This window comes from Clavelina lepadiformis, chromosome 8 (genome assembly GCF_947623445.1).
Source record: "Clavelina lepadiformis chromosome 8, kaClaLepa1.1, whole genome shotgun sequence".
Lineage (NCBI taxonomy): Eukaryota > Metazoa > Chordata > Ascidiacea > Aplousobranchia > Clavelinidae > Clavelina > Clavelina lepadiformis.
In genome coordinates, this window is record NC_135247.1 from 4,955,942 (window position 1) to 4,980,751 (window position 24,810).

The 24,810-nt window shown below is 35.6% G+C and overlaps 4 protein-coding genes across 5 annotated transcripts; 2 read left to right on the forward strand and 2 right to left on the reverse strand.

The window, feature by feature from the left end:
* The first annotated feature begins 455 nt into the window (after positions 1 to 455).
* On the forward strand, positions 456 to 4,543 carry LOC143469180 (large ribosomal subunit protein uL18-like). Its single transcript, XM_076966776.1, has 8 exons — positions 456 to 609; positions 1,093 to 1,278; positions 2,925 to 3,059; positions 3,296 to 3,399; positions 3,656 to 3,771; positions 3,848 to 3,969; positions 4,070 to 4,197; positions 4,386 to 4,543. The coding sequence occupies exons 1-8, from the start codon at positions 607 to 609 to the stop codon at positions 4,480 to 4,482; spliced, it is 891 nt and encodes a 296-aa protein (XP_076822891.1). The 5' UTR covers positions 456 to 606; the 3' UTR covers positions 4,483 to 4,543.
* Positions 4,544 to 6,206: 1,663 nt separating this feature from the next.
* Positions 6,207 to 9,576, reverse strand: LOC143469004 (uncharacterized). Its single transcript, XM_076966518.1, has 8 exons — positions 9,345 to 9,576; positions 8,256 to 8,356; positions 8,032 to 8,124; positions 7,819 to 7,915; positions 7,417 to 7,577; positions 6,884 to 7,080; positions 6,665 to 6,750; positions 6,207 to 6,590 (listed from the first exon to the last, which is right to left on the reverse strand). The coding sequence occupies exons 1-8, from the start codon at positions 9,464 to 9,466 to the stop codon at positions 6,452 to 6,454; spliced, it is 996 nt and encodes a 331-aa protein (XP_076822633.1). The 5' UTR covers positions 9,467 to 9,576; the 3' UTR covers positions 6,207 to 6,451.
* Positions 9,577 to 13,332: 3,756 nt separating this feature from the next.
* Positions 13,333 to 15,724, forward strand: LOC143469064 (uncharacterized). Its single transcript, XM_076966621.1, has 4 exons — positions 13,333 to 13,693; positions 13,995 to 14,042; positions 14,337 to 14,566; positions 14,785 to 15,724. Exons 1-4 carry the CDS (start codon positions 13,465 to 13,467, stop codon positions 15,007 to 15,009), a joined length of 732 nt encoding a protein of 243 aa, XP_076822736.1. The 5' UTR covers positions 13,333 to 13,464; the 3' UTR covers positions 15,010 to 15,724.
* Positions 15,725 to 15,909: 185 nt separating this feature from the next.
* LOC143469063 (protein zer-1 homolog) lies at positions 15,910 to 21,991 on the reverse strand. Of its 2 annotated transcripts, none has more exons than XM_076966620.1 (23): positions 21,835 to 21,991; positions 21,660 to 21,739; positions 21,405 to 21,534; positions 21,209 to 21,280; positions 20,937 to 21,053; positions 20,690 to 20,830; positions 20,495 to 20,578; positions 20,316 to 20,401; positions 20,147 to 20,245; positions 19,905 to 20,072; positions 19,726 to 19,834; positions 19,377 to 19,526; positions 19,155 to 19,273; positions 18,938 to 19,046; positions 18,743 to 18,848; positions 18,485 to 18,582; positions 18,098 to 18,205; positions 17,826 to 17,885; positions 17,634 to 17,701; positions 17,317 to 17,505; positions 17,145 to 17,239; positions 16,908 to 17,004; positions 15,910 to 16,722 (listed from the first exon to the last, which is right to left on the reverse strand). In XM_076966620.1, the coding sequence occupies exons 1-23, from the start codon at positions 21,958 to 21,960 to the stop codon at positions 16,653 to 16,655; spliced, it is 2,481 nt and encodes an 826-aa protein (XP_076822735.1). In that variant the 5' UTR covers positions 21,961 to 21,991; the 3' UTR covers positions 15,910 to 16,652. The 2 variants fall into 2 exon arrangements, with proteins under 2 accessions (XP_076822735.1, XP_076822734.1); XM_076966619.1 differs by having other exon boundaries at positions 21,405 to 21,537.
* Positions 21,992 to 24,810: the final 2,819 nt, after the last annotated feature.

Consider the following 24,810-nt stretch of genomic DNA (forward strand, 5'->3'; position numbering starts at 1 on the left):
TTCTGATATGTTTTGCTATAACAAGGTTAGCATTATTCTTTTTGCTTGACACAGTCAATCGCGAGAAATAAACGGTACGATGTACGAGTTGTATGTGTAGCCAATAATAGAAGCTAGTTAAGCTACTTTTTAAAACTTCCTTAACAAGATGTAGATTAGATTTCAGACTATATCGAACATGTAAAATACATACACAAAAAATAGTTATTTTATCTGTTAATACGTTTCGACTTTTAGTCTTACCCTTGCTTCTTAATTATTATTATTACTATTAAGCTTGCTTCTTCACATGCTCTGAAAAAGCAAGCTTATGCTTGCGAAAGCTCGTGTAGAAAAACATACATAAAGTTAACCTTCAAAGTTCCAAACTATATTTTGCTTTTTTATTTTCCTTTCAGATTAGCGAGTGATCGTATAAAATGAATTGAATGCTAGCGTTGGGTCCCGATCAAAATTTAAATAAATAGATTCCCACGGTCAGCACATGCCTCTTTAACACGGAAGTATGATCTGACGAAATAAGAACGTTTCTTTTCAGATGTTGGCCCCGAGACCGAAGCTATTTGCATATTTGTCCTTGTGGATTACCCAAAATACGCGATTATAATGGTATGTATGATAAGTTTTGGGGTTGCTTAGGGCTACTTGAGCACAAAGATGCATTGCGTTTATTGTATAGCTGCATATTATAGCAGATTAATTCAGATTAAGTCAAATCACTTACTCGTAGCTACTGGCCGTTAGGCAATTAATGGTAGCAAGAATGGTTTTGAACAAAAGCGTTTCTAATATTATTAATTAAAAAATAAATATTGATAATGATTACACTACACTTCAGTTAGTGCAGTAGTAGTTCATAACTGTAGTGAGGTATAACAGTACTATCTGTTCATGTGATAGCAGTAGGCCGGGTCTAGTATACAAGTGCACAACCACAGGATGCCTTTGTACTGTATACTAGACCCCAGCCACTTAAATTGTTACGTCATCTGGTTGTGCATTGTATACTAGACCTTCCAGGTCTACCTTGTAGTTGTAGGCTAGATTTCTTAAAGCTAAGCTATTGCTTACTGTGTATATCTTTATTTGCAGGGTTTCGTCAAAGTTGTGAAGAACAAAGCCTATTTCAAGCGATACCAAGTTAAATACAGGCGAAGGCGTGAAGGAAAAACTGATTATTTTGCACGAAAGCGTCTTGTTGTTCAAGATAGGAATAAGTACAACACTCCCAAGTATCGCATGATTGTTAGATTTACAAACAAGGACATTATTACACAGGTAATTATTCCGAAAAATTGAAGAATGTATGTGTTTTTGATGTGGTTTTTGATTTTCAAAGCTTATGGTAAACGAAGTAGGTTGTCAATCTAAAACGCTAGAACTCTACATGGAAAAAACTTTATTTTGAGGTGGTAGCTTTCTTAAGCGGGAGCTTTTTGGCAAAAAAAATAGAAGAAGAAACTAAATTAGATTAATTAGAAAAATTAAACAAACTGTCAAAAATCTTTTTTGTCCTGAATATGGTGCGACAGATTTCGTGCCAAAGAACAAAAATTTCCACCTCATCAAGTAAAAATCGGCTGAGGCAATCAGAAAATATTTGCAAATGTTGTGTTTATTTACAACCTATTGTACTTCTATGTCTTAAGTTTTTGAAAGATTTTATTTTATGTTTGGAAACACATGGCAGGTGAAAAAGGTTGAGAGTTATTTTCCAAATTGTTGGTTCGAAAACGGTTTTTAAATTGGTGCTATTTAGTCTGCAAGCGAACGGAAATCTTGCATTTGATATTCCTTGTTTCTAGATGTTAACTTGTTTCGCGAATAAGACACATAGCCCTAGGCCAGGTTGGAAAGTATGCTAAGTGCGCAGGGATTAAAATTAATTGTGCATAGAACGACCATTGTTTCATCTTTTTTTGTGGGAGACACCTAAAAACAGCAAACGTTCCAGTCTTAGTGATAGGTTTTGGTCTTGTTTATTTCCAACCGTAATCTAAATTTTCTTTAAGTGCAATAGACTCTTTCCAATTTACTGTCTGGGTGGCAAGATTTTTTAGATCGCTTATACTTAACAATGGAAAATGTCGGCCCACTTTGATTTTTTTTAAATTACTATCATTCCAGGCATTGTATTGTAAAGATTTCGCTCAGATGAGTAGCAAATGAATTACTTTATGCTGTAAAAAATTAGGAAAACATGTTGCCTAGTTCTAGTACAACGGTTTGAATCCTACGCACTAAGCTAGTTTAATATGAGTCACGTTACATGATCATTGTACCATGCTGTGTAAAATGAGTAAGAGTTTGTGTGATATCTGCAACGCGTTTGAATGTAATAATTTGGTTTGTATTTACTTCTAGTTAATTATTTTAACGTTTGCTTTACATGCAATACAAAATTACCCTATGAAATGCGACGCAGATAACTTGCTAACTCTTACTCACTTTGTGTCGCATGCTTTCCTGACTACTAATAATCTAGACGTCATATCGAACAAGTCCAGTGTGTAGGATTTAAACTACTGTAAAATAAGAACAAGGCAGCATATTTTCAAAAAAATTTTATCGCATAAAGGAATTTATATGCAACTCACGTGAGTGAAATATTTACAATCCACTGCCCAAAACATTTATAATTTTAAAAAGAATCCAAGTAGGTCAACAGTTTTCATTGTTGAGCATAGGAGATCGATTAAATCTTGCCACCCAAAAAAATGGCAGCGTTGGGCCGGAAAAAGTCTTTATTTCAGAAGTATATAGTGTATAATGAAATGATTAATAACCTGTCAAATGTTGCATTGTAAAGCATTTAGGTTAGGGTTTAGGCGCGAGTCTAATATTTCTTTTGAGGGTTTGATGATATGATAAATAATGCAATTCTGTGGTTTCATATACTTCGGCATAACTCACTTTGTCTGTAGGTAGCGTATGCCCGTATTGAAGGAGATGTGGTTATATGTGCAGCATATGCCCATGAGCTCCCTCGATATGGTGTGAAGGTCGGGTTGACAAATTACGCTGCTGCTTACTGCACTGGATTACTTCTTGCTAGAAGAGTAAGTTCAAATGATAGTTCAAAGTAAAATTTCATGCTTGTTTTGTTAGAGTGTCTGACCTGGGTCTAAAAATCTATTACGTGACAAAATCCTATTTCAAGTTTGCAGATTTAATTAATTTAACTTTTTGTTATTATTAATGTATTAGGCACAGTTTTATTAAGTTCGCTTTACGTAAATTTATGTTAAAATGTTTTTGTAAAACAAGCTTTTCACCATTAAGTCATCTTTAACAGCTGCTCACCAAATTTGGACTTGATAAGATATATGAAGGTCAAACTGAACCTGACGGTGATGAATACAATGTTGAGGATATTGATGGACAGCCCGGTGCTTTCAGGTCAGCTTCTTTCAGCTGTGTGGTTTCTAATTTAGATTGTATACTTATAATCTCACTTGTTCTTCGTGAATTGATAGATTTTCCTGCTAGCTTTTTAATTTGCAAGTGCAATTGTTTTTACGTTTTAGTTAATTGTTGGTGATTTACATGACTTGATATTTCGATCTTTTGTAATTCAAGCCTAACGATACTTTCAATTTAAAGGCTTTGTCCAAGAGTTAACTGAACAACTGACCAGATCAAAATTGTGCTTTAGGGCCTTCCTTGATATCGGATTGGCTCGAACCACTACTGGTGCCCGGATCTTCGGTGCAATGAAGGGAGCTGCTGATGGTGGCTTGGACATTCCTCACTCAGTTAAAAGATTCCCAGGTTTTCTGCTTCGTTCATTACAACTTTTACGTACTACATAGATGCCTTAAATTTTCGTTTTTAACAATGACCGTAGGCTATGACTTGGAATCCAAGGAATTCAATGCCGAGGTCCATCGTAATCATATCTTTGGCAACCACGTGAGTGAATACATGAAGAATTTGGAAGATGAGGACGAAGACGCTTTTAAGAAGCAGGTGTGCTTCTAGTCTAACTTTTTCAACATATTCTTGCGGAAGTCTTGTTGCACTGAGAACAATGAAGACTAACTACAAGTTACATGAAATTTCTATCTAGTTTTCGCAATACATCAAGAACGGAATCACAGCAGATGGTATAGAAGAAATGTACGTTAAAGCTCACGCTGCCATTCGTGAAGATCCATCACCCAAAGCTAAGGTTGAAAAAGAAGTTACGAAGAAAAGGTTTGTATATATACAACTTTTCATGTTTAAAACCTCGCTACCTTTGGGACATCAGATCACATCATTGTCAGCATTTGGATCGTAATGCAGTTGCATAAAACAACTTGTTTGCTGTCATAAAGGGGAATAAATCACTTTGTGGAATTGGGTCTTTGGAGCAGGAGGTGTTATCATGATTTTATTTCCAGGTGGAATCGTGCAAAGATGTCCCGCGCTCAAAGGATGGATCGCGTTAAGCAGAAGAAGGCTTCCTACCTTCGTGCTTTGGAGGCTGGTGATAATTAAGTCGTCTGTTGCCGATCGCATTTCTTATTGATTTGCATAAATAAATGTCTTAACACGCTTATCCTTAGTGGTCACGGAATGCTTCAGTACTAGACTCGGTTCTTCGCTTGCTATTCAATGGAGCAACATTAGGTAGTTAGATCTGAATATGCAAAACATTGAAGTAGTAAACAAAGCATTCGGTTTTTGTTGACTTTATGTTCAATGCTTTTAAGTTTTGAGTTAGTAATTGCGTTCGGCACTGACTTCTCGTTCTTAACAGTGCGATATATCTATAAGAGTGCCATTCTCGTAGTACTGTGTCTTGTAATGGACAAAATTTCGAAATCAAAGTTTTAGTACCGAAGCACGATACTGCCAACGTTGGCTGCAATTTTATTGTAATGTTTACACCTGCTGACTTCAATAACTTTGCAGGTGTAAACATTTGTCGTGATGGTGGGGACCTACCTTAATCCCGACGCTAGAAAAACACAAATTCTATAATAAACATTCTAACTAATAAATAATTTAAATACGATAGACTTAACACTAGGACGACGGAGGGTGTCATTTTGACACCTTTTGAAAAATAAAGTTGTACTAACCCAAAGTCGTTTACTGTAGAACCGCTTTTTATGTGAATTTTGATGAGCTTAATGCATGGCTGTAACCATTTTTTGTTTGGAGTACAAAAAGTGCCATAATCTGTGTTGTTTACCTAGGATGCACAAACACGTCCCACCAAAGCTATGAATCTCAAATCTTTTTGTGATATAACAATCTAAAATTCCTTGTCTGTGACACATGCGTTGTTTCATCATCAAAGATCAATTGTCTCCACATTCTTGCTTCCCACGGCCGCTGTTGTTGCGTACGTCTTTCTGGCGCAAAATCGGCAATTGCAGTGAATTTCTCACGTAGTATGCATTCGGCTGCAGACGAGGTATAGATGGAATTTGTAGTGAATAGTGCAGTTTTTGTTCACTGGGTCTGTAGACGAGATAGTTTGGCCGACTTGTGTAGTTTTTCTTTGGATCTTTTCTTTCTCTTGGTCCTGTTTAAGGAAATCAATCATAAAACTTCCAAGACGGATATTTCTGCAAAACTTGGGATGCTCTCTGTAAAAAGTTCCTCAATGCCTCGCTCTACAGAAGAAGCAGCTGCTAGTGGAAATCAACAACCACCTACACGAAACTGCAAAGTCCGAGACCACTGTATAAAGAACTGATCTGTTGGCAGATGCCACAAATTTGAAAAACATTGAAGCACAAAACTCTCTTTGTGGAAAATGCACTGCCAGTATACAACGTGTGTGCAAAGGCAGCAATAGAAGTATACTCGCACATTTTGACATTATATGTCACTTGTTTAGTGATGTTTGACTTGTTTGTGTTGTTATGTTAAATAAAAACGTAAACAAAACAGACTGTTGGACTCCAAAGTACATGGGTGTCAAAATGACATCCTCCGTCGTTCTAGGATCTAGGTGAATCAAAACTTCAGTCTTTCTAGTGTTAAATCAAAATTATTTTAAAACTTTGGAATCATCCACTTGTTTCTATTTTTGTGTGGTGCATCGTATTGGTGTGGGTTTATCGCTGGGTTCTAGTGTAGACTCGCTATAGTAACACATGGTTTTTATGGCTTTTCGCAGTTCATGGTTAGACTAGAACTAAAGTGTCAAAGACAAACTGAACTATTCTACATGCACCAATAAGGTCCCACAAGCGACGACGTAACCATTGCATCTTAAATATAAGCTTAATTTAAAATATTGAAGCCTTGTTGACGCAGTACAAAGGTTGTCAAAATACAAAAAACGTTTTTCAAAAGCGAAAAGAAGTCAGATTACAAAATTACTTTGGCATACATTGCACTCCACAGTTATAAAAATAATTTATGTAGGCCAATACACCATCAGCCAAAGTTAATACAATCCACAAGCACAAGTTTTGTAGTAAGCAGTATTAGCAGGAATCCGTCCGTTTTATAGTTTATCTTCGAATATCTGACTAGCTGAAAGCTGGGTTTCAATGTCGCGTTTTTCCTTGGTTCTCACGTAACGGGTTTGTCTCGCCTCCCGAAAGGCTTGTTGAAATTCAGGCATCCTGTGTACCATTCTTATTCTATGGTAACATATAAAAGATTTATTAATTATCAAAGCTCTTCGTCTTCTTCGCTATTCAACGCGATCTAATACCTGCCATCTGGAGCGTACAAATCCGTATCAAAGATCAAATTATCTTCCTCTTCAAAATTTATCCGAGAGGAACGTCTTTGCTTGTTCTAAAAAAACGATTAATTTTGAAAATATGTTTGTAGTCCCCTAAAAGCCAACATTCTCCTCTACAAGACTACAATATATCCATAGGCCAAAAACTACGCCTCGGAAACTTAAAACATGTCTTAATTGCCGCACCTCTTTGTTGTTTGGTTTCTCAGAATTGGAGTTTTCAAGATCCTTATCGTTGACGTAAGTCTCTGTCGTGGAATCTTCCTCGTTATCTGGCTTCCAGTAGTGCGCTTTGTTGGGATCTTTTTCTGGCGAGTTCCGTAGTGCGACTACCGAGTTAATTTTTTCCCGGGTTTTAGTTCTGCTTGAATCTTTGAACGCGGCTGCGAAATGCAGCAAGTTTAGAGTTCGATTCACAAAACTTATGATTTGTAGACACACCATTATCTCTTTCATTATAGCCTATATTCGCGACACAATGATGTTTACTGTACTTACAAATACCCTTTGAGTGATATCTGCACCAGAGAGTTACGTCAATGGACAAGTTGTAGCAGTTTAATATTTCATAACAGAATATCAAATAACAAACATGTTAATATGTAATAATACGTGCCGATATACTGTTTTCAAAATAATTGTTTCCTGTTTTGAAATATCACCTCTAGTTGTCGTTGTTACATTCAGACTTAATTAGCTTCTTCCCTGGCAGCACTTACTTGTTTTTGACTGAAAGCCATATTGTTTCTTCTTCGTCGAGTTCTTCTTTTTCCAATTTTCAATTTTTTCTTGTATGTCATCGTTTCGTTTCTTCTGTTGCTGCATCTTCCTCTCACGGTTTTCCTCTTGCATTCGATGATTGGCTTTATCGTAATATTTGCTGCCAAAATCGTTATAACATTTCAAAAGTTTGCTACTTTTCTACCAAATTATACGCAATGATAGTATCTGTAGAATTGCATGGTAAAGTAGTACTCAAAAGATATTGTCACTTAAAAATGTAGGTTACAGCAATTATAGGCTATCTATATATAGGAGGTCCCATTTTTGACAATCGTTTAACTCCGCTTTTGTTCAGAATAACACGGACGTTTTAAGCGAGTTCCAGATTTCATATTTACTCGAGAGATCTTTCAATATCTGTTGCTGTTCTGACTCTCAGCATCGTTTTGTTTGCTCCTGGAGTGCTCACGTATCCGAAGTAATTTCGACCATAATCTATCACCACAAACACTTTTGTTACCAAGTCATTTCGTTATTTCGTGTTGCTTTTTTGATAATTTCCAGGTCGTTATATATTCTGATTTCTTCGTCACGATTCATTGGTACAGTACCTTTGTTTATGGTTGTCTTCGGTCGTCTATCGTCTCCGTAAATTTCATCGTATTGGTCACGTGATATGATGTCGTCGTCGCTGTCACTTGTGTCTGTCATTTATGTGGTATTGTAAATAGTAAATACATCTACTATCAGATAGTAACTATCTTATTCTAAAGCTTCTAAATCTTTATGACTACTGCACGTCATCGTTTGCGTTAAGAAATTCTATTCAATTTACAATTTTTTGGGAGCTTTGAACTTCGTTTCGAGTCGAATTTCAAGCCTTGCAGCTCGCGCCTCAAGTTGGCTTGTTGTCGACGAAGTTCCGACAAATGGTATCTGCGTGTAACCACAGTTTGTATTATAATTGGATTGCATGCATTGCGCTTAGTTATTCTAATTGAGAAATTGTCCCGAGACAGTTTTTAACACCAGCAATATACAGTGATAAAACTAGTCAGTGAATGTTTTAACTAGTGTTGTTTAACCATAGCTGACGAAATTAATGCCAATATTTGTCTGAATTGAGTTGAACAAACCGTTATTACGTATAACTTTAACAATTCATCCGTTGATATGCGAGCTTCAAAGGGTCACAGAATTTGGATTTTCCAGAATGACATCGTTTGTTTGACGACATGACAGCATACAAGATGCGGTCAAGACACTATCACTAACGTAAATTTACATTTAGAAAAGCTCGTATGTAGTAAGATTACTATAGCACACAAGAACACTCCGTATCCGAAAACATCGGTATATTGCTTGCTGTTACTACTTATCTTCCTAGCTTTATTGCGATCATGTGAACTTTGTGCAAATACCGTCTCCACGGTGATCATTGCCATATAAATCTTGGTTGACATTGATTAAATATTTATTCAGATGATACCGCGACAGGTATAGTCACACAACTCGCTGTTATTTGTCCCGTTGTGAGGCATATGAGGCGTTGCATTTGTAATGGACTTTTCCAAATTATATAATATATACCTTATGTTTATGGATGTGTTTATTTGGATCACATCTTTAAACGATACATTTTGCGTTGTTTATGTTAGCAACATAAAGTCGAAGGTGTTACGAAAATATCTCAAAACTATCATGCGTTTTCGTGGTAAAAATACTTTATTTGAGAATACATTGCTTAAGTGTGTGACGGGTACATGACTTATTTATAGATAGGTGTAACGGCTTATGGTAACCTCGTGACAAAAGCTAAAAGCGACTTTGTAGTCGCTTCGCTGTTGCCAGTTGAATGTTTACAGTTAAAAATCGAATGTTATACGCTTAATGCTGTAATATAAACACTGTTGCCACAACATACCGCATTTCGCTTTCTATTCCGCCTGCATCATTGAACTTTTGAGCTAATCGGATTTCCGCTCTTCTGCTTGACTTTCGAGCTGCGTCAGTTCTTCTTGTGATGTCATAATTAAGCTTTTTCATTGTGAGGATTGAAACTTTTTAACCAGCATAAATTTTTTAAGCTGTAAAGTCACATTCGATTACTAACATTGGAAGAAACTTACACTGATACCGAATTGCTGGAGATTTCACCCTTTGAGAGGTATATAACCAACTACCAGTAGTGTAGGAAGTCAGTATGCCAAGCAAGGCATTCTCTTTATCTGAGAATTTGTTAATAAATTTTAAGGTTTCTCCTTCCCTAAAGCTCATAAAATGGACCGTAAAGTCGGTTGCCTTGGTTTCTGCTGGCAGTCGTCCTTCTGCTCCCTGCTGCCTTATCGGTTTATTTTCTCTCTCAGTCTCGTATGTTGCAGTTGTGGCGAGAACGTGGTTAACTTTGTTTATCATGTGTTGAATGTTGTATCTTGCCTTGTTTTTTGAAATAGGTTTCTATCAGTTTCCGCTAGCTCTTATTCTTTGGACAAAATTTATTAAAATTTCCTTTTATGCCGAATTAAATTACCTACTCAAAACCAAGCGCGTAATACAAAAATATGTAAGCAACCTGCGTTCTTACATCACAAAATCCCTTCGGCCTACAATTTAAGCGACGCACGAATCGGTTTTTCTATTGTGGCCAAAATTACGAAGTGTTTTACTTTTCTTTACATGAGACTGAAATTCTCATAGTTAGATAACGGCTGACGTCATTTACACAACAAACACAGCGTCGTAATGAAAGTCACCTCAGCAGATAACATGATAGACGCTCAACGCGGTTGGTAACTTCATGTGTCTAACGATGTATGGTTGATTTTGAAGGGAAAGCGTTATATCTCCATAAAACCATAAGGATTTCTTGGAAATTAACGTTTTGGTTACGTTTGTGGTGGCTTTAAAAATAATTTTGAAATCGGGACATATGCTTAAAAGCAAAAGCTCATTGATTTTAACTTGAACCGTAAAACAATACGATGAATAACATTTCAACTCCAAGCGAAATAAATTAAAATCATAAAATATCTTTTCCCTTCCGTAGGCTTGGACTATCATAAATGCTTATATTTTGTCGTTTTTTTGAACGTTTTTACTTTTAAGACGTTTTGTGAGATAAGAGCGAAGATGTTAACAATATACATAACAACTACATAATATTTTCGCTGACGTAGGCCTATATTTTAAATATTTCTTGTTCTTATCCAAATAAAAATCTGAGTGCAGCAAAAATCCGGCAGAGAGAATCACGTCTTTGAACTTCAAAAAACTAATTGTTTGCACTGAGCAGATCGCCTTTTTATACTTACCACAAACTTGTTAAATGCGACACATTATAAGAGTCTTGATGTAAGTTCGGATCGGATTTCGTGTACTTTGAAAACTTACAACTGATGTTTAACAGCCTTATGACATTCAATACTTACATAAACACTTTTGTTTTTGCAATTGGAAATAATGAAAAAACAATACACTTCAGCAGCCAATTACCTTTCCAAGTATTTTGTAATAATATTTTGTCAAGTTTCGCATGACAGAAACTTTGTGGAGCTGGGTTAGGCTCACAAAGAAGTGATGACGCGCAAAGCGCTTGATTTTTTTTTATCAAATAGGCTACGAGGTATAGGCCGCTTCCACCTCAGTTTATAACGGCATCATAACGGAAGGTACAGGTATATGTCAAATACATCTTTTTCAACTAAAATCACATACCAAAACGCAAAGGTTTTATCAAACCTTTGTTATTTTGTATTTTTTAAAGTCAAGGCATAAATAATTTGTAAATAACATTGCCGTAAATTTAAGTGTTTTGTTTTTAATTTCGGTGTTAATAAGTCGCATAACGATAAATATGCACGATTAAAGCGACAAAAAAGAAAGAGCGAAATATTTCAGTATACCAAATTACATTCGATTGATTGCAATAGGTAAGTAAGCCAAAGTATATAAATTAGTAGCTGTGGTCAGTTGCAGGTTCAACGCTAAAAAGAAACTGAGATGTTCCAAACATTTTAAAAATAAGAAATTTTGCACTTCTTGCAGTTAAAAATACTTTGTTTTTAACGAACTTGTTTTGTGCTTGACTTAAGTTTGAACTTGGCCTTTTTAGGTCATCAGAATAGAGAAGTAGAAGAGAAATTTTCTTTTCATTTTGTCGAAAACAACACACAAGGTCTCCACCACCAGAGTTCAAGATTGGAAAGCCAGTTAAAGCGGGGGCTATACCGGGTCCGGCCGGGTCTCCAGGCTTAAAGGGGCACATGGAGAAGTTGGGAAATGACCCAAATGAGATATGCCAAGTCAGAGAGCACATGCCGTGACTATATTGGAAAATTATTATTATCAGCGTTGAAATTACTTGGAAAAATCTTTCGCTTTTGTCGACGCAAGATTTCATCCTTTTCTTATTACTTAATTTCAAAAAGTTTTGTTAATCTGCAAGCTGAAACTACCGCATATAAAAACAGAGGTAAAAGCTTTAAAACCCACCCGAAATTTAACATCATTTTTTTGGAAAGTGAATAAAAAATTGTCCTCTGACGGCTAATTACCTATTATTTTTATCAAGTAACATTGTGAAATCTAGTTGTATAAAAGGTCGTTAAGTCATAATTGGTTGAATTAAACGAATTATTTTGACTTAGCCGAAACTGTTAAATTAGTGGCAGATATACATGGATGGGCAGTAATGGATGTGTTACACTTGTTTTTGCCCTGTATCTGTTACGTTTCTCCCTTGCGGCCGATTGCGCGTTTCCGTGGTTAATTAAGCACATGTGTCTTTTTATCGACGTGTGTCCGACAAGTAGTTGCACTGACAGTTTTGTATTGGAGCTCCTGAAATGATCTGTGTGAACGAAAACTTGACTTAACTGGTTTTAAATAAAACATGTGCCTGTAATTCTAAGAGTGAGAACAGCAAAACGTAACAGATGCATTTTAAAAATACATCTACATATACTGTAACTTCAGAAAACTTATAGGAAATTGGTATTTAATTTCCAAATACTGACTAAAAGTGTAAACAAATTGAGTTATCTATTAATATAATATGTAAATTCTAAAATTTCGAAGGCTCTTGTATTTCAATGTTACTTTTTTAATTTTTTTATTGTTGGTTTTGTCAGCAAAGGTCAGAATTTAAACGAAATGATTTGGTATTACTTCATTGTGGCTTTTATTTTCAACTTTGTTTTCAAAACATTTATCGTGATTGGATTTTTCTTGACTTCAAAACCTTTGTTCAAAGACTAACTCGGGAGTTGGCAATCATCTCAACGAGGTCGCCGTTGATTCTTAAAGGTAAGATGCATCTGCTTTCTGCAACAATACAAACAAATTGGGCTCAAGGTCTTTACTTAAAACGGCAGCTTGCCTGGGAAAAAAATAACAATTATACATGCAGTATTTAAGGCCATTTTGTCCGTAGATTACTTAAATTCGTTCTTGAAAACTCTTTCCATGTAGCCTAGCTAATAATAAACAATAAAGAATGAAATTTTAAGGATGAAGAAGAAACCCAAGTGGAATTCTTTAAACAAACTCATCAAAATTAAGTTAGAGATTCATGGTTGGAAGTCTTTACTTGCGACCGTATAGCTACAATGAACAATTTGCTAACTGAATCAGTCGAGTGGATCATTTAGTGTTCTGTAGCCAGCAGTTCAGTTCCAGTAACAAGAAATTAGCTGGACACAACATGAAGTCGCCATAACTTTTGTCCTTGTGTGATATTTTCTATTTATAGTAGTCATTTCGCAAATCAATACGTAACAAAGCCCATATTGCCAATGCGTTTTTCTCCGAAGAACAAGTCTGTACTTGCCCAAAATTCAAACGTGACTTGTGCAAAACGTGAACTTGTCGAAGTCTTTGTTCTGAGTTTTTTACTTTGGGAATGGCAAGTTACAAGACAGTGCGGTAGTAGTGGTAGTGCAGCTGTTCAACGGGAGAGTGTTCTTGGGTTCTTTAAATAATAAGAACAAAGAAAGCTAAAAATGTTAAACTTTTGCTTTCATTAAAGCACACCGTAAAATTTAAGGATGAAAAATTTTGCATTATTCTTAACCTTTGTAAGCTCATTGCTGCTTGTTGTCGCCCAAGACTCTGACGATATTTGTTTGTCAGTTCGACGCAATGACATTCGAGCGGAAATATTAACCGGAAGAATTGGAAAAGCTGGCCCCCGTGGATTGAAGGGAGAGCCAGGCCAGTGCGCTTGTGACCCACATGAAATAACCCAACTCAGGCAACAAATTGGAGCACTGGATGGTAAAAAATCATCATCATTGAACATTTCTACAGCATCCTAAAACTATGGTTACTAAGAGCAGCTTGCTTCGGAAAGAATCATAAACATGTTAAAAACTGCGTATAACCATTATGGCTATAGGGTTTACTTTCTATGCTTTGCGTGTTGATTTCCGGATGGAGTTGGTTTTCTGACTGAAAATGCTTAAAACTACAACAAAGTGTTTATAAAAGTACTCGGGTCTGATGAATGTTAGTATGTTTTGCTTTAATGAATTTTCTGTTTCGTTAACCCAATATCAAGTTTTTCTTACATTTTCAGAAAAAATACAACGACTAGCTGAAAAAAACGATGAACAAATCAGAAGGGGTATGTGAGGCTTTGGAGAAATAAGCTTATATTGCAGGCCGATAACGCTTGATGCTATTATAAATTATTATACCTGATATAATGATATATATAATCATGCAGTCTAAATAATAAGTTTACATTAAAAATAGAGATATAAAACAGACACAAATAAAATAAATAAAAAATAACTGCTCAAAAGTTCCAAAATTGTTAAAAATAGGTTGCTTAAAAGTACTGTATATTGTACTGTATAAAGTAGCGCCTGCTTTTCTCTTTAGAGTTTGTGTCCATGACTCTATTTATTTCATATAGCTTGCGTTGGTGGCTTGATCTACAAAGACGTTTGCATAAAACTGCCGTACGTGGTGGGCCGTAGAGTACAATTTGCAGAAGTGGAAAGAATATGCGCTTCCATGAACAGCACGGTAGCCGAAGTCGTCAATGACGTCATGTACGATCGTGTGTTCCAATATGTAAACTCGACATGGGTTGGTTCTGGTACGGCCCAATGGACGTACGTTTGGTTGCGGTCTACGTTCGAGGTAAGAAGCAGAAACAGTAGATTATTTAAGCTGAACCACAGTAGGTAGTTTTACCAAGATTTCCGCAAGTGGATTAAAGATAACTCGTAATTGTTACCAAAAAAGCACTGGAGTCGCATGAAAGATTGAAACATAATCCGTTTTGACAACATTTGATTGTGACTGTTCAAAAATTAACCGCACGTCTAATCGCAAATGAATTAATTATTTATTTACAGCCTGTTAATAATCCGAACAACCACATCACGCTTTCATCTGGCGAAAAAATAACACTCTCAAAGTGGTTTCCTGGACGACCCTACAAAGGAACTCAGAATGCAGCAAGAGTGAATTTGATGTTTGAAGTGAGTTTGCAGTTTAGAAGCGCCAATAACCGCAACAATCACCTTTGGAATGTGGATCCAAATTCAAGCTGGCTTCCATTATGCCAATACAGAATGTGAGCCCAGTGTGGGCAATACAACATACCCAATGCGCCTAAGCTACAATATTTTAAATGCGGTGTGGTACAGTTAACAACGCAAACGCAAAATCCATGGTTTTACGTAATTTGGCATTTACACGAGCTAATATACTGCATAAGGATATCAAAATTTGGTAGAAAACTTTTAATCCGAATAAAGCCAAACTCAACCGAAGTGTTTGAAATTTATTTCATTTAATTCCGAGATATCATGAAAATTCAAAACAGCAATTTGGTATTCTTTGTTTTGGATACACTCACTTGAATGTTGACTAAACTACTTTTCGGCTCATCATTTTGTGCCAATTAAAACCCTTATATTGTATAATAATTTTTCGCATCCTAACTTGTTTGCCAGCTTCGAGTTTATATTTCGTAAACAAAATCCATCCGTTATCCTGCCTGAAAATATGCGAAATAGACAGTCGACTATAACAACTTCACCTTTCACACTTATATGCAAAAAAAAAAAACAGAACTATGAATCCGAGCAATAAGTTATGTATATCCATGGTTCAAAGGAATTCAATGTGAAGAATTTCCAAGTGCTTCCTAAAAATGTTAAATTAATGACGTTTTAGTCGGGTATATTTCTGTAGCTATTAGTTTTTCCATTAGCCTTCTATGTGTGTATGCATTCATTTTGTGATTATGGGTGTACTACGGGAAATAAACTTAACGTACCGAAATCAAAACCATTTTAGTTTCCATTAAGTATAAATTTCCCGGTGGGTTGGTTCGCCACTGGATGACTGGTGTCTTTGGAGGATTGAAAGATTTCACCAGAAAAGCAAACCTTATAGAAAACAAGTTCGTTCCAAGCAAGGTCTCACTTGACCTGGACGGCAACCGCTCATGAGACATGAGTGGCGAAAGAATATGCAGAGAAAATAAAGCTTATATTAACTTTTTATATGATGAAATTAGCAGTGATGTTCACAAACAATGAAACCAGTAAGAAAGACTCGGACGCATAAAAAACCAAAGACTTGCCCAGGATGAAACAAACTTCGCTTATTGCCAAGTTCAAGAAAATCGGAGTAATTTGAGTTCGACGGTAGAATTTAAGCTACAGCATGGTTAAGAAATATTCGCAAAGTGTAGGTAAAGCAACATGAACATTACACTCGTATAGTAGGGCAATAACTTTTTGCACTCGCAAATTTCGCTTTGTTTCTATAATCGCCACAGAAGTGACATTCATGCATGTAACTGCGTAGTGTGTTATGGTTAACTTAAGTAATAATAACAATAATATAAAGCGTTGCGAATTTCATAAAGTAGGCCAAAGTATCGATAAAATGGTGAACAAAACAAAGTTAAAAGACAAAATGAACATTTCACAGTAGTGAAGAGACATCTTTGAACAAAACGGTATTTCGGTAAAAATCGAAACGAGGACAAACAATGAGTCGTTTTCTTTAGGTAAATGTGCATATTACATTGCTTAGTTGAATAATCCACAACATCCAATCAAAATTACATTTTAGATGATTAATATATTACGACCGCTCATACTAAATATCGTATTCGCTGTTACAGTACTTCCAGTAGCTAATTAAAACCAAATTATACCGCGGTTTTGTACGAAGGTGTCGCCCAACGTTGAACAACTTAGTGAGTTTAACCAAAGTCGTCTTGAATATCGGAGTCGTGAGTGCTTCGATATTCTTCAATCTTCTGCAAAGTAGCGCTGCAGACAAGAAAAATTGACGTTAAGAACCGACGTGACGAGGATGACGAGGATGATACTCCAACGTGACAAAACGCAATTTAACGCACACAGTTAGATACGCGATCACTACGTCATGTTTATACACTGAGTTGCAAAATTTCATAACACTATGACAACATAAACGTCTATTAGATGTTACTTACGCAGCTAATTCTTTTGTTTTGGGCCGAATGTTTTTTTCTAGCACCGCAGTTAAAACATTAACTCCGTTTTCTTCTAATAGCAGTCTGATGTATCTGGCTGCGTGGGACATCAAAAAGTGCAAGGTACAATATAAAAAAACGGAAATGTCTAACATAAGCCATTGATTTCAATAATTGTTTGTGATGAATACTGTAAGAGCATATATTTGAGTTATCTAATTAGAGTTTGTCCCCCACCATCAATTCCGGATAAGTTGCAGAGGGCCCACACCGCCCAATGTATGCATTCCGGCACGTCGCACTCTGCCAGGCGAAGAATCGGCACGAACGATCTAGGAAGCATTGGGCGTTATTTGTCAGTGAAGTGCTGAGAAAATACGAAAATTCACTTCATACTACAGTGTATCACCTGTAGTTGATATTGCGTTGTGAGCATAGGTCCCAAGATTCTATGACGTCATACATGTTCTGTCTGACGTCATCCCGTCTTGGTTCCTCGATGGTCCAAGCCTCGGGTCCATCCGATATAATGTGTGCCAGTGTGCCGCAGGAATTGTACTTCACCTCAATGCCCGGGCTATCTCCAGTCAACAGTTTGCTACATAAATGCTCATTCTTACTAAAATGCTAAAATTTCGTGGAAATTAGCGTTAGGCGGCTTCACATGACGTCAGAATTCAAAATAATCTTGATATTTTATGGAGGGAATACCAACAAAATGTTTACCGAAATCGTTCAATAAGTATCGATTGCATTAATCGTGGCCGGAGTTCCTTTACTTCCGCAATATTGCCCTGCGTATAAAGAATTTAATAACTATGCATAATTATGGAGATATAATTAACAAGATATTATTAATTATAATTAACTAGATACGGTATTCAAACCTCACTGCTTTTTTATTAAATGACAACTTACGACCAAGCCCATTATATTCTTATGAAGTTCCGGTTTGGTTTCAAATTCTTGAAAGCATTTCTTTAACAAAATCAATATAATACCAAGCTATAAGGAAAGTTTTCATTTGAAGTGGTATATGTTTCTTCAACTAGTAGACTACATACTGTAAATGCAGTTACAAAAATCCAGAGAAACATACATTAAAATTAAATCCAATAACCTTAACCAAGCAAGTCTCATAAGCGAACTACAATAAACAAAACTGACAAACTTATTCCAACTACAAGTACCTCTAAAAGTTCCAAGCCACCCAAATCAATAAATTCTGTGCTATTCTGTGGAGTTTCATCTGTCACATTCCACAGCGTGCTCCATGCAACTTCCATAACCTCATCGCACTAGAAATCACACAGTGTACAAAATGCCACTAGAATTGAAATCTTTAAACATACACTAACTTATGACTGAAACATTTTTGTGCAAATTTAATTAGAGATGGTTTTTTTTCCTTCAACATACATTAACAAATATGGGCTTTGTATGGGTATGTAAAGGTTTAGTTCGCTAAAACAGTGCTAAAAACGTAAAATGATATGTAATTGTAATATGCAATGTGAAACGTAATACCTAAAATACAATACTCTAAAACGATAGAGGAAATAGATACCAAAACTTACTAGTTTGTCGTTCAGTCTTTTTTTAATCACGTCTACTATGGTTGGTACGAAGTCAAGTCGTCGGACGTCTCGCTTCAAGTCATATTGCAGCGAGCACACTTTGATTTGGAAAATACAAAGTAACAATATAAACCGTGTGCAAATTTTATAGCACATGATTATGAAACAGTGTTTGATAACGAACTAATCACGGAATGTTTTAACATCTAACATTAGTAATCGCATTCACACTACATCGGTTTCTGACTTTCGCCTTACCCATCGTATTGCAAAGATGCATGGCAAGCGTGTTGACTTCATTATTGAACTGATGACGTTTTAGCGCGTTAAGGATGGTCTTTGCAATAACATCAAAGTTAAATATCTGCGAACAGAAGCAGGCGCTTATATGAATGCTGTGCATAGTTGAAATATTACGCTGCAGATAATCATTATTCATTAGCAGTATCTTACGAAGTCACAAGGAACGTCAAAGTGATACAATGTCAAAAGAACGTTGCGAACAATGAGATTATTGTCCATGTGAAGTGTTAAAATCTTCATAAATGCGGTGATGATGCCACTAAATCATAAGGTAACACATAAGCAAACTATACAGGTTAAGCAGTACAACGACAGTCGACACAGAGCTTTGTATAAATTGCAGCGGACTCTCAAATGAATGACTTACTTTCTTTGCGGCACAGCATAGAAAGTGTAGCTTTGCCGCGTTAAAAAGAAAAGGTTGGCAGTGCACATGAGTAATAGGTTATTATCCTGGGAATGACGGTGTACAGCTTCCAACAGCAGCTGTAGATACACAAATTACTTAAAAATTTAGTCGATATCTACCTCAAGGTCTTGAAATCAGTTTTGGTATGATACTATTTCACTTTTTTAATCAGTAACAAACCTTCAAAAGTCTGTTTGGACAAGGAAGGCTGTGAGACTCGTTTCGTCGAAATTCATACAACCGACTGAAGGCAGCAGTTAACTCAGGGGGTCTGTTGATGTTATGTTGGATGGATGTGATTATCTGATGATCGCTGTTATGACCAGCCACCTAAAATTACTCAAGTCATGGAGCACTAGACGACTTGTTAGTTTTGTATTGTCAAATACAATATTCACCCAAAGAGCAGCTTCCTGCTTTTAAGAAAGCAAGAAGTGTATGCATAGTAATCTAACATACAACTACTCAATGAACTATGCAAATAAAATTAGCATTGTATTTTGCAATAGCTAATACAAATCCCACGAACTGATTCTGCTAAGCTGTAAACGTCCAGCACTTCACATCCATCTGATTCACATAACGCAATAAAATCCAATCTCCGGGAAACAGGCTGGCTCAGTTTCCTCTCTCCAGTTCTAGAAAGCATTTTCTTTTGTATTACCCAAAGAAGGTGAGCCTTAAGCTTGAAACACGATTTCAATTTACATTGTATTTCTGATTCCAGCGGTATAAAGCTGATTGGCGATGTCAGTTGCACTAACATCTAACGAGTGCAGCTTTGGCAATTTATTGATAATTTCAAAGACTGAAACATCCGGCCGTTCAACATTTTGACTTCGATCACTTCTGCTACACACACTGATATCCAAATAACTACAGACAAAAAACAACAACAACAATGCATTGAGTATTAAGGAAAGGTTTATGCCATCTGCCCATTTACTTACTTCAAATTTACCAATCTGAAGATAACATCAACGTCATCGCTACCTATTGATGTGTTGTAAAGAATCAAAGACGATAAGCTTTTTACCATGGACTGCAATCTGGAATGATTTATATCAAAAACAAAAATTGAAACGTTTACTATTTTGACATAACAAAAATATGATATACCTATACTGAGGTAACAGATAAACTTGAGGTAATTCTTCATGAAGGGAGTCTGAATCCGAATCTTCCATTTTCATTGTGTCATCAGCCTAAAATACAGGCATGATGATCTCTATATATACAATTTAATTGTTTTAAAGGAGTACATGCCGGGATAATAGTACATGTTTTTGTGCACATACCTTTCTATTCGAGCTGGTTGAAAAACGTTGTAAAAATGGAACAGAAAATGAGTTATCATCTTTATAACGACTACCATCCAGCATCTATAAGTAAATAAGCAAATGAAGTTTCATTTTCACAACAGATCTTATAAAATTACTAGGCTACTACTTATTACTTAAATAACTTAAAGGCATATACCATTTCATACATACACTGAAATTTAAATTAAGGATGTGGCTGTTCTGTATTCTGGACTCTTCTATGTCAGATAGTTCAAGGCAATCAAGAAATACTGGCAACTCATTGCTTAAAAGAATCGACCAAGCACATTTCTGCTTCGACAACCGAATTGACTGAATAAAAACAACACTAATCAAAGAAGGAAATGAAGCCAAAGATTACAACAGATTGTTATTGGGGAATGATTAAATAAATTTAGAAAAATTTTTAATTATAAACCTTAAGTTGTGGATTTTCCTCTCTATCGAAACGTTTGAACAGAGAAATTTTAACTTCTGCCGGCTGGACTTTGACATTTTGAAGAACAAAATTTTGAAGTCTTTTTCCGTTACTGAGCTAAAAAATTTTCATAACACAAACATTTCCAATTAATTTAACAAAGAAAATTAAAAAATGAAGTGCTCTGTGATAACTGCCTCTAAGATATCCAACTACTATAAACATTTATATACATGAAAGTTAGGACAAAAAAATTTTGTAGCGATACCTACTTCCAATATACGTTTTCCATTGTGTTCGTGATCAATTAATTCAACGTTGATAAGTTCCAAAGTATGAAGTTTCTGTGATAAAAATTTTAAAAAATGTTAACTTCAGATCCCAATAGATTTTGTGGTTAAATAAAAACGCATAGCAGACAGAGACAGAAATTTACAAAATCCATAAAATATAAAATGCGCAACCGACCTGGTGCGTACAAATTTGCAACAGAGTTTGAAACTTCACTGAAACATTGGCCAGTTTGAGTCTTTGAAGACAACATTTGAACTGATTGGAAAATACATTCAAAAGATTGTCACAGTTGTCTTCAAATGCACTGCTGCATATTAAATCAAATAAGAACGCTAAGTCATATGATAATACATAGTATTCAATAAAATTCCTTGAGCTCAACTGCTGCATACAAGCAGTGTTAATCTAGAAAGAAGAAATCTAACTTACAGCATTTGCTCAAGCAAATCATCTGTTATTAATGCTGGAAGAAATACTGTGGAATGAAATTTTATTGGGCCCACTTCATTCTGCAATATGTCAACAATTTTGCATTGTAAACCATAGATTTATGGAAAATATAAAAGTATAAGTAAACAACCCAAGATGTAATAAATTTACTTACGTTTTCAAATAGCAATCCAGGATGTTTCTTTATTACATCAATGCATAACTGCTGCAAAAATAGAGGTTTGCTTACATAAACATCATCCGTTAACTTGGGAATCGTTGCATCGTTTAAACTAGACATATTATCATCTGCAAATATACACAGAAAGCTTTGTGTTGCTACACTTTTATAACAAAAAAATTTACCAAACAGAATTTCTGCAACTAGGCAAATTCCATGAAGACATAACGTTATCTATATACTATCTATACACTATCTACTTATATCAATAAGTAGATCTACATGCAATGTAACAAGCATTGTAGGTGATTTTAGTGGAAAAGCTGTAATCATTTGACCATGGTTAACCTTATTTTACGCAGACAACCCTTGTGACAGTCTGTGTAAGAAGCAGCCACAAACCACGTCACTAATACATACATTGAATTTAAAAAAAATTTTATTCAAAACTATTTCTATAGATAACCCAAACTATCAAAAATATTAAAATTATTGACAAGTTTTTATACACTGGTGTAGCATGTACAAATAATAATCAATTAAAACCAAAGGTTCTAACCAAGGCTCTAAGGTTTGCGAATTGCTGATATGAGTTTTTCTAGTAACATTTGCTGAAATAACATTTCATACAATATATTGAATGTGCCTATGCTACAAACCAACGTAATTGCATAGGCTATAAGAATTACATTCGAGTGGCACAATACTTGGCATTAGCTTTATTGGCGTATCTATCTATCAACAGGCAGACACACTTTTATTACTAGACAAGTCAGCTTCATGATACTAGTTGCAGATAAAACAAAATGTCATTGTCATAATAAATCAACCTACATGACAATGAAATTACAGTCACTGAGTTCTCAAAAGTCATCTTTAAACCGATTAAAAACTTAGGCAACTATCTCTACAGGTCCTATTTCACTTTCAACAGCAGATTGCATTGTTTGAGATAACATAGTCATACACAAATATGAAAAAAAAGCTGTGGGGAAAATTGTTAAAAATATAAATTAGTGTCCCCAAGCTAAAAAAACGAAACTGGATAAAGTATCCCATTGGAAAGCACACCAGTTTTCGACGAGAAATCATGTGTGCAAAGAAACAATTTTTGGAATGATGGCATACTCTGAACCCTCAATTCTTTGTTTATTTATTACAAAGTGATGTTCAAACAGCAAGCTTTCCTTTATTTATTATAAATTAGCATTACGATAAAAAAGTTCGGTGTGCATGTTGATGAATCTTGTGTGCTACATTACCTTAAACCTGAAAACGTAAACCCGACTGGAAAGTACACTAGGCCTAGTTTTCGGCAACAACTCTTGCGTGCAAACATGCAAATTTTGATGCGACTGAATGCAATGAAGCCTCAAGTCTTTGTTTGTTCATAATAAATTCATGTTTAAGTAACCAGCTGATGTATCATGCACCTAAGGTGCCACATTGTCCACAACGGCAAACAAATATAGTTCCGTGCTAACAGCAGTTTTCAACAAGAAATCTTGCGTGCAATGACACAACTTGGCATGGAGTGCACTGAAGCCTTAATTCTTTGTTTATTTATTATAAATTGGTGTTCAAAAGTCAGTTTTTCTTTGTTTATTTATAACAAATTGCATAACAAATTGAAGATAAAAAGTTCTACTTGCACGTTAGTGAATCTTGCATGAGCCGGTGCCATGATGGATGGATTATAGGAACGGTCAAGTATATAGCAAATGAGCGAGGTTTAGTGCACAACAGCTCAATACTTAGGAAGTCTTTAAGCATTTGGTTTGAAACTCTGTAGACCCCAGCTTACCAGCTACTCAAATTGTGGCGTCAATTGATTGTGCACTTCTATACACTGGAGTGCAGAAACCAATTTAGTAGAAACGATAATAACCACAATGACAATGAAGGTAATAACAATCACTCAGAAATTATGATCATCACATTTTGACAAGTAACAAGAACGTTTCTCTGTTACTGTTTCATAAATCCTATCCGTTGGGTATTTTGCTATTCAAGTGCTATCCAAAAAACATTTAATCTTGCTTCTTCCTCAAAGGTTAGTTCAACCTCCCTTGGAGTCAGATGCTCATACTATCTACTCCAACAGCCACAAATATACTTCTTCAAGGTAAAGAATCAGAGAAGTGCCGAAGTAAACCTATAGAAATCTAATAACAGTTGTTAGCATTCTATGGCATAGACATCGGTAATATAAACAAAGTTAGTAATTCTGTACTGTAGCAGTGTTTATATTTCGGATGTTTATGGGTATACCAGGTACAGAATCAGTGCACAACAGGTTACCTATCTCTTTTCTTCTGTGGTGGACGTTTAAGTGAGTTGAAAGAGTCTAGCTGCTGGCCACCACCTGGTTTCCCGTAACCTTGTTGGCTAGTCGTGCAAAAGTTTTTCTCAGTTTGAGAATAAAGATTATCATACCAATACCAGTAATGCAAGTGTTGCAAATAGCAATGCTAAAAGATATTCTTAAGCGTATGTCATGTTATCTGGCATTAAGCAACCCAAGGTGTAGAGGTTGTGGCCTACTGGAACTTATCTTTAACTCTTTATACTGTATGTAGTCTATGTGCGCTTTAATGTTGTTTGTACCAACTTTTTGTTGGTTTAGTATTCGCATGTTTATATTTTGACAAAGAAAAATACCGATAACGAGTTAACATATTCAAGGTGACAATTTTTCACCATTCAAGTTCAACTTTTTGAGCATGAATGGATTTTCAAATATTAACGTTTTGCTTTTTTAATAGTTAGTAGTTTCTACAGTGACAAGAGCATACCGACGGTACTTTTGAAAAAAGTACCAAATCTCTGTACCGAATTACTTTTTTCAAAAAATTTCAGTTGGTCCCGGTCTCCGGTACTTTTCACGTGATAATTTCAAAATTTGAAGAAGTTTGTTTTCAAAAATACATATTAATTAATCCTTAATTCTAATTTTAACATATGTTGATC

Coding starts and splice junctions, on each gene's coding strand:
- LOC143469004 (XM_076966518.1), bottom strand. CDS start 9,466: ATGAAAAAGCTTAATTATGACATCACAAGAAGAACTGACGCAGCTCGA. Junction 8,357..9,344: donor GGAATAGAAAGCGAAATGCG/GTATGTTGTGGC, acceptor GGTTACACGCAG/ATACCATTTGTCGGAACTTC. Junction 7,081..7,416: donor TGGCTTTCAGTCAAAAACAA/GTAAGTGCTGCC, acceptor TGCATTTCGCAG/CCGCGTTCAAAGATTCAAGC.
- LOC143469180 (XM_076966776.1), top strand. Junction 1,279..2,924: donor ACAAGGACATTATTACACAG/GTAATTATTCCG, acceptor CTTTGTCTGTAG/GTAGCGTATGCCCGTATTGA. Junction 3,060..3,295: donor GATTACTTCTTGCTAGAAGA/GTAAGTTCAAAT, acceptor CATCTTTAACAG/CTGCTCACCAAATTTGGACT.
- LOC143469064 (XM_076966621.1), top strand. CDS start 13,465: ATGAAAAATTTTGCATTATTCTTAACCTTTGTAAGCTCATTGCTGCTT. Junction 13,694..13,994: donor ACAAATTGGAGCACTGGATG/GTAAAAAATCAT, acceptor TTACATTTTCAG/AAAAAATACAACGACTAGCT. Junction 14,043..14,336: donor CGATGAACAAATCAGAAGGG/GTATGTGAGGCT, acceptor TATTTCATATAG/CTTGCGTTGGTGGCTTGATC.
- LOC143469063 (XM_076966619.1), bottom strand. CDS start 21,960: ATGTCTAGTTTAAACGATGCAACGATTCCCAAGTTAACGGATGATGTT. Junction 17,005..17,144: donor CAACTTATCCGGAATTGATG/GTGGGGGACAAA, acceptor TGTCCCACGCAG/CCAGATACATCAGACTGCTA. Junction 16,723..16,907: donor AAAACAAAAGAATTAGCTGC/GTAAGTAACATC, acceptor TCTTGTCTGCAG/CGCTACTTTGCAGAAGATTG.